General features: G+C 41.5%; 1 protein-coding gene across 2 annotated transcripts in view; it reads right to left on the bottom strand.

The window, feature by feature from the left end:
- Nucleotides 1-5175: 5175 nt before the first annotated feature.
- gemin5 (gem (nuclear organelle) associated protein 5) overlaps nt 5176-9182 on the bottom strand; it is a 36403-nt gene continuing 32396 nt past the window's right edge. The window contains exons 28-31 of one of the 2 annotated variants that reach the window (XM_079508193.1): nt 8838-8977; nt 8408-8498; nt 7906-8068; nt 5176-7834 (exon numbers count right to left, since the gene is read on the bottom strand). In XM_079508193.1, the coding sequence (XP_079364319.1) occupies nt 7833-7834; nt 7906-8068; nt 8408-8498; nt 8838-8977 (396 nt within the window). In that variant the 3' untranslated portion in view covers nt 5176-7832. Of the gene's footprint in view, nt 8069-8407; nt 8499-8837; nt 8978-9182 lie in introns of both variants that reach the window. The other variant, XM_079508192.1, reaches the window with a different exon arrangement.

Raw genomic sequence — 9182 nt, 5'->3', positions numbered from 1 at the left:
TTACAATGGCAGATAGTGGCACGTCAAAATCACTTTCACCTAGAAACTCCATTCACACGTTTTATAATTCAGCTTACTGTGGAGACACATGCTGGAACCTTTTACTTTGAAATGTTTTGTAGTTTCTGAGTTATTTAACTTAAACGCCCAATGCATTCCCAAAGGCAATAGCACACACTTTGGCATGGTACTAGTCCTACATACTTACACCTAGAAACCCCATTCAAACCTATTTAGGTTCATCTTACGATGGACATGTTTGCCTGAAAAGGAATCTTTGAAATGTTTCGTTTTAGAAATATAGTGCTTTCAAATTTGAGACATTTACAATGGGGCTCAATGGCAGATATTGGCATGTCAAAAAAGCACTTTCACCTAGAAACTCCATTCACACTTTTTATAATTCAGCTTTCTGTGGAGACACATGCTGGAACGTTTTACTTTGAAATGTTTTGTAGTTTCTGAGTTATTTAAGTTAAACACCCAATGCATTCCCAATGGCAATAGCACAAACTTTGGCATGCTACTAATACTACATACTTACACCTAGAAACCCCATTCAAACCTATTTAGGTTCATCTTACGGTTGACATGTTTGCCTGAAAAGGAATCTTTGAAATGTTTCATCGTTTTAGAAATATAGTGCTTTTAAATTTGAGAAATTCAGAATGGGGGTCAATGGCAGATTTTGGCAAGTAAAGGTTTGAGTGGGGTTTGAACCCACAATCTCCAGATCATGCAGCGAGTGTGCTAAGTCACTGATCTATAGCTACCTGACACAACACCATCTGCTGTTCCCTTTGAGTACAACATTGATAGAAAAATAAAATACAAAAAATAAAATAACAGGAGATTTGTCTATTGTTTCTTTTGCTGTTGTTTATCTCTAGACGTTTGAATGTTTATGAACCACAATGGAAACAAGTCTCTGGCTCTTCTGTCATTATCTATACGGCCTTTTAAGAACAGCATGCACAGTGGCTCACTGGGTACAGAGCCTGCCTGGGAATCAGGAGGCTGCAGGTTCAAGTCCTGGCTCTGACATAGTGACCCAAAATCATGAAAATATGACAAATTATATTATGCCTTCCCAAACCATGGACTATAGGATGTCGTTTTGTCATTATTTTCATATTTTTTTCAAATCCTCCAAAATCATGAAAAACGACATGCTATAGTATGCCGTCCGAAACCATGACCATAGTATGTCGTTTTTTCATGATTTTCATCTTTTTTTCAAATAGTCCAAAATCAAGAAAAACGACATGCTATAGTATGCCGTCCGAAAAAAAGTATAACTTTGGCATGTTACTAGTCCTACATACTTACACCTATAATCCCCATTTAAACCTATTTAGGTTCATCTTACGGTGGCCATGTTTGCCTGAAAAGGAATCTTTGAAATGTTTCATAGTTTTAGGAATATAGTGCTTTACATTTGAGAAATTTTCAATGGCAGATAGTGGCACGTCAAAATCACTTTCACCTAGAAACTCCATTCACACGTTTTATAATTCAGCTTGCTGTGGAGACACATGCTGGAACTTTTTACTTTGAAATGTTTTGTAGTTTCTGAGTTATTTAAGTTAAACACCCAATGCATTCCCAATGGCAATAGCACAAACTTTGGCATGCTACTAGTCCTACATACTTACACCTAGAAACCCCATTCAAACCTATTTAGGTTCATCTTACGGTGGACATGTTTGCCTGAAAAGGAATCTTTGAAATGTTTCATCGTTTTAGAAATATAGTGCTTTTAAATTTGAGAAATTCAGAATGGGGGTCAATGGCAGATTTTGGCAAGTAAAGGTTTGAGTGGGGTTTGAACCCACAATCTCCGGCAGCCAGTGTGCTAAGTCACTGATCTACTAGCTACCTGCCACAACACAGTCTGCTGTTCCCTTTGAGTACAACATTGATACAAAAATAAAATACAAAAAATAAAATAACAGGAGATTTGTCTATTGTTTCTTTTGCTGTTGTTTATCTCTAGACGTTTGAATGTTTATGAACCACAATGGAAACAAGTCTCTGGCTCTTCTGTCATTATCTATTCGGCCTTTTAAGAACAGCATGCACAGTGGCTCACGGGGTACAGAGCCTGCCTGGGAATCATGAGGCTGCAGGTTCAAGTCCTGGCTCTGACATAGTGTCCCAAAATCATGCAAATATGACAAAATATATTATGCCGTCCCAAACCATGGACTATAGTATGTCGTTTTTTCATGATTTTCATATTTTTTTCAAATCCTCCAAAATCATGAAAAACGACATGCTATAGTATGCCGTCCGAAACCATGACCATAGTATGTCGTTTTTTCATGATTTTCATCTTTTTTTCAAATAGTCCAAAATCACGAAAAACGACATGCTATAGTATGCCATCCGAAAAAAATTATAACTTTGGCATGCTACTAGTCCTACATACTTACACCTAGAATCCCCATTCAAACCTTTTTAGGTTTATCTTACGGTGGACATGTTTGCCTGACAAGGAATCTTTGAAATGTATAGTTTTAGAAATATAGTGCTTTAAATTTGAGAAATTTATAATGGCAGATAGTGGCACGTCAAAATCACTTTCACCTAGAAACTCCATTCACACGTTTTATAATTCAGCTTACTGTGGAGACACATGCTGGAACTTTTTACTTTGAAATGTTTTGTATTGTCTGAGTTTTTTAACTTAAACGCCCAATGCATTCCCAATGGCAATATAACAAACTTTGGCATGCTACTAGTCCTACATACTTACACCTAGAAACCCCATTCAAACCTATGTAGGTTCATCTTACGGTGGACATGTTTGCCTGAAAAGGAATCTTTGAAATGTTCCATCGTTTTAGAAATATAGTGCTTTCAAATTTTGAGACATTTACAATGGGGCTCAATGGCAGATATTGGCACGTCAAAAAAGCCCTTTCACCTAGAAACTCCATTCACACTTTTTATAATTCAGCTTTCTGTGGAGACACATGCTGGAACTTTTTACTTTGAAATGTTTTGTAGTTTCTGAGTTATTTAAGTTAAACGCCCAATGCATTCCCAATGGCAATAGCACAAACTTTGGCATGCTACTAGTCCTACATACTTACACCTAGAAACCCCATTCAAACCTATTTAGGTTCATCTTACGGTGGACATGTTTGCCTGAAAAGGAATCTTTGAAATGTTTCATAGTTTTAGAAATATAGTGCTTTTAAATTTGAGAAATTCAGAATGGGGGTCAATGGCAGATTTTGGCATGTAAAGATTTGAGTGGGGTTGGAACCCACAATCTCCAGATAATGCAGCCAGTGTGCTAAGTCAATGATCTACTTGCTACCTGCCACAACACAGCCTGCTGTTCCCTTTGAGTACAACATTGATACAAAAATAAAATACAAAAAATAAAATAACAGGAGATTTGTCTATTGTTTCTTTTGCTGTTGTTTATCTCTAGACGTTCGAATGTTTATGAACCACAATGGAAACAAGTCTCTGGCTCTTCTGTCATTATCTATTCGGCCTTTTAAGAACATACACACACATTGCTACGTAATGGAGCGGTTAGGCAACGCTCAAAAAATAATTTGTCTGACATGTGTTGTAATATTGACTCTGAACTTTATGGCTGACTGATGGATGAAGCGCTTATGAGGTTTGTGTTTTCTATTACCTGTCCAGCTCAGTCCTCGGTTAAACCGGCTACTGCTGTGAGCAGTGTTGTGGACAAAGTCACTTCAAGGTCTTCTCTCAAAAGTCACCAACAAATTCACACTGGAGAGATGCCTTACTGCTGTGACAGCAATGTGGAAAAGGTTTCAGCCAAAGTAATAGCTTCACATCACACAAGATAATTCACACTGGAGAGAAGCCTTACTGCTGTCACCAGTGTGGGAAACGCTCCACTGACTTGTCTACCTTTTTGAGGCACAGGATAAATCACACTGGAGAAAAGCCTTACAGCTCTAACAAGTGTGGGGAAAGCTTCAATCGAATGTCTAGCCTCAGATTACACAAGAAAATACACACTGGAGAGAAGCCTTACTGCTGTGACCAATGTGATAAAGGCTTAGAAAAGCCTTACTGCTGTGAGCAGTGTGGAAAAAGCTTCAATCGAATGTATAGCCTCAGATTACACAGAGGCTTACACAAGAAAATTCACAATGGAGAGAAGCCTTACTGTGTGGGAAAAGCTTCACTCTACCCGATCACCTAAAACGACATCAGCACATTCATACTGCTGAGAGCAACCCTTCTACTGTAACCCATCCAGGTCCATCTCCATTAAGCAGGAGGAACCTGAAGACCACCAGGACCTCAGTCCTGTCATTCTCTCTATTACTTTTTCTCAGATCCAAGCAGCTAACACGTTACACTATAGGGCGTTGCAGTCCCGCCCCCTTTCATGACGTCAGGCCCAGGAAATCATTCCTAATGCATTTTTAAAAAATAATGTATTTAAAGACCTTTTAAGTGTCGTACAAAGCCAACTCGAGTTGTGACAAATCATGACAACAATCATTTGGGCCGAACAAATAATTAGAAAGAAGAAAAAAAACGGCAGGTTACAACACTTTTTTTTGTTGTTTCTTCTTTGTAATTATTTGTTTGGACCAACATATTGTGTTTGTTGTCATGATTTGTCACAACTCAAGTTGGCTTTGTACGACGCTTAAAAGGTCTGTAAATAAATACTTTTTGTTGTCTATGGGAAAAATGCATTGGGAATGATTTCCTGGGCCTGTCATGAAAGGGGGCGGGACTGCAACGCTCTATGGAACATAGAAACCAGCCCAGATCGGATCAGATGTATCAAGTAGTCCTATCCTTCCAGTCACTACTAAGAATGGTAAATGTGGTGGAACAATCAATATTATTAATATTTAAATATCCCACCCTGTTTCAGAGGCCTCACCCCTCAAGGTTTTCCCAACATGAAGAAGCATAATACGGACAATAAAGTATGGGAAAACAATAATTGTCAACAATCTGCAAAAGCATGATGAGGAGCATTATACACTGTTCATTTTGCAACTTCCTTTGCTCTTTCAACTTCATCCGTTATTTAGAGATATCGGCTTTCAATGTACCGGTATTGGCTTGTGTCCCGTTAGTGCTTACAGAGCAGGAATAAATACATTTAAGAATCATTTTTGAATGAACAAAGAGGCATATTTTTTTGGGTGTTCATTTTCTTAAACAAAGGTTTTATTCAACATAAAGTTATTCAATACAAATAGGCCATTCTGGCGAAGTGCATCTTTAATTGAAAAACATATCCATAATATGACACAACTAGTTTTGTATTTACTTGCACACTCTTAAATCAAATACAATGAATCTTAAGGCAATAATCCAGCTTTATGATGGTCATTAACTGGATTATTCAGATGAACGCAATATTATACAAATATACTGACATGCATTCTTTAGAAAGCAAAGTTTATTCCTCAAATTAGAAATTACATTTTCTTTTGTGATCATCTTCTATACTCTCTCCACCTCTCTTATTTTGTTCAGAAATCAGACAGAGGGTAAATATTTTCCAGTATTTTATATTCAAATTATTAAATTGTTAAAGTAGTTTTAACATTTCAAATTATGCAACGTTAAACACCCAGGCCCCTATAAAAAGAAAGGAAAAAAAGACAAAGACCACTGAGTAAACTCACTTTGGTAGAGGTTTGGGTTGTGTAGTTACCTTGTCATGATGTAACTACAATGTGGACACGAAATAAAACATAATTGCTCCATTGAGTAGAAATTATTTTTGAAGCTCCTCATTGACTTACATTGTACGCTGAAACAAAAATCACTATTTTGGTACGTAAACAAACACAAAGTTGATTCAGACCATATAGAGCATCATCAAACCCAGTGTTTTATATATGTTAACTTTTTGTTTTCCATTTTTATTAGGAAGAAAACCCGGACTGGATCTGTGGATCCAGATCTTCAAATAGTAAAATCAACCGGAAGTTAACACCCTGAGCGCAAAGGACGGAGTTCTCAGCCCTATCAATTAGTAACGCCATGCGCTCAAGACGGAGATTGATCAAAAGGACGGAGATTATTGATATCAAAACCGATCGCATCGCTCCACAGGCTGGGCGCGTCTGTTGCGCAACACTCACTGTTATTTTCCGGTGGGACGTCATCGAAAATGTTCCCCCCCCATTTTAGCCGACGAGATCGAAAATCTTAAAACGTGAATAACTCTTGATCTAAATCATTCTGTCCAATTCTAAGAAAAGATTATGTGTTAGACGGCCCACTGCGGTCCCGTCGCTAGTCACGATAAAATTAATCATACCTCCCGTTGTTGTCGATCGCCTCAAGAGTGTTTTGGCTACATCAAGCTACTTCAGCCACATCCGGGATAACATCCGGTCAGTCGTAAAATGTGCTCCGCTGCTATAAATCGCTGGGTGCCATGATTTAATGCATTAAATAACCCTGGGCGTTCGGGGTGTTAACATTTTTATTTAAAAAACTAACTGGGTTTGGTGATGCTCTATATTTTCAGAATCAACTTTGTTTAACTTTCTGTGCCGCTAGGTGGCAGCATAAGCACACCTAAGGAATGCCACCCGTCCGCTCTAACTCTACGGTGCTTGTTTCCTTTCCGGGTTATTCAGGAAGGTGGGGGCTTTTTTATAAGCACAGTGTTCACTCGCATTAGCTCAGACCCCTTAGCTATCATTACAACCAGTTACATTTGCTCAGCGATGCGGTACAAACTCACAAATGATTTACGATCGTCGGGTGCGCGGCGGCCCACCTTGGACAGCAGTCGAACCTTTAGAGATACAGCGCTTTGAAATTCTGTTAAAATGGAGGCTCGATGGAGCTGGATTTAAAAATCCCATAGCTGGTGGGGACGGAGGCTCTCCATAGTAACCGGAGCAATGCTAAAAGGTAAATAAACGGTCGGCGCTTTCATATATGGAGTATACGGTTGTCTACGAACATACGCGTATATAGCACCAGTAGGTACCGTTAGCCTAGCTACGTTTATGAACGTAGATGGCAGCGAAAAAGTTTAAGTTCCCTGCAGACTGATGCGTTTTTTTTTTTTTTAATTTTCTGCGTTTTTCTGCATTTATTATTATTATTATTATAATTATTATTTTCTTTTTAAACGCAGCCAGTCTGCAGGGGCCGTTAGACACAGGATCCCCATCTCTCTCTCTCTCTCATGTGAGGAACCGGTGGGAGGCTGTGTGGAGGGAGGGGGTGGTGGCATCTCTCTCTCTCTCATGTGAGGAACCGGTGAGAGGCTGTGTGGAGGGAGGGGGTGGTGGCATCTCTCTCTCTCTCATGTGAGGAACCGGTGGGAGGCTGTGTGGAGGGAGGGGGTGGTGGCATATCTCTCTCTCTCTCTCATGTGAGGAACCGGTGGGAGGCTGTGTGGAGGGAGGGGGTGGTGGCATATCTCTCTCTCTCTCTCATGTGAGGAACCGGTGGGAGGCTGTGTGGAGGGAGGGGGTGGTGGCATATCTCTCTCTCTCTCTCATGTGAGGAACCGGTGGGAGGCTGTGTGGAGGGAGGGGGTGGTGGCGTATCTCTCTCTCTCTCTCATGTGAGGAACCGGTGGGAGGCTGTGTGGAGGGAGGGGGTGGTGGCGTATCTCTCTCTCTCTCTCTCATGTGAGGAACCGGTGGGAGGCTGTGTGGAGGGAGGGGGTGGTGGCGTATCTCTCTCTCTCTCTCTCATGTGAGGAACCGGTGGGAGGCTGTGTGGAGGGAGGGGGTGGTGGCATATCTCTCTCTCTCTCATTTGAGGAACCGGTGGAAGGCTGTGTGGAGGGAGGGGGTGGTGGCGTATCTCTCTCTCTCTCTCTCTCTCTCATGTGAGGAACCGGTGAGAGGCTGTGTGGAGGGAGGGGGTGGTGGCGTATCTCTCTCTCTCTCTCTCATGTGAGGAACCGGTGAGAGGCTGTGTGGAGGGAGGGGGTGGTGGCGTATCTCCCGAGGAGCTCCTTGGCCTTCTCCTGCAGGGCAGGAGGCACCATGGAGGTCCCCCCACTGAGGTGGAGGAGAACCAGACAACACTCCATCACATCTGGACGAGGAAACGTCTGAGGAGACCAAAGAGGGAGTTAAGAGGATTGATTGAAGTTTTGATGGACAAAATGTGCACATACATCAACATATTATAGGGCATTTGTATCAGTCGAAAGGATAAAGCACAAAAAGCTTGAGAATGTATTTCCATTGTGGCCCTTTGAGTGCACAAACTGAGTGGGGGGGAGAGAGACAGACATAAAAGAGATGAGGCTCTCTACCCAAGTCTCTTTCAACCACACAATAACCCAGTATTGGCTGGGTTACCCAAACCCAACATACAGTACGCCGATTGTAAGCACAAATTCTCATGGCAAGTTGAAAATCAGCGTGCGAGACATCACATACTGTACCTTGACTGTACTGGGCAGTTGTTCCAGTTCTCTCTTATACTCCGTCATCTTACTGGACAGAGAGAGCAGGGACTCCTGGTCAGTAGGAATGCTGGGAAGACAACACACGCATACACACACTTCTTCAAAACAAGAACAAAGCACTTTCCATTCATACGATGAAATTCAACTCACTAATCCTACTATCCCAATGTCGTTGGGAAAGTCGTTCCCAATGTTGTCCATCATGTTTAAAGATACCAATTTGTGATACTTAATCTCAATTAAAAATGTGTTTTTAATCTATATTAAAAAGGAGTTTAATTTAGAGGAGCCGCTACCTCCTTTTTCTGGATCCAAGGGCGGACTTGAAAACCATGAAAGTGTTTGCTGCGCGCACGCACACGCACACACACACACACAGTGTGAAATCCAGCATAAGTGTACAGACCGTGTCCCATCAGACGGTGGCTCGGTGGAGGACACGTCCACTATGGCAGGCGGAGGCTGCGTTCCCAGCGGCGCTGCACTGTGGCGTGCCACCATGACACTCAGTCTGTCCTGGATGTCCGTCACCGCCCTCTGGGTGGCCTGGAAGGACAGACAGGTACAACCGCTTCATCTAATTAACGGATTTGAATTCATTATGGGGTCTTCCAACAACAGGGCTTCCGGGACCCCTAGGGGGTCCTCAGAGGAACTACAGAAATCTCCATATATGCGCAAATCTTTGTGTGGGGAGAAACATTAGCTGAAAATAACCAAACTACAATATAGCGCTGCGAGGCGTTGTGAG

This window comes from Electrona antarctica, assembly GCF_951216825.1.
Source record: "Electrona antarctica genome assembly, chromosome: 8".
Classification (NCBI taxonomy): Eukaryota; Metazoa; Chordata; class Actinopteri; order Myctophiformes; family Myctophidae; genus Electrona; species Electrona antarctica.
The sequence above is the reverse complement of the archived record's forward strand: the minus strand, read 5'-3'. Positions and strand labels throughout refer to the sequence as shown.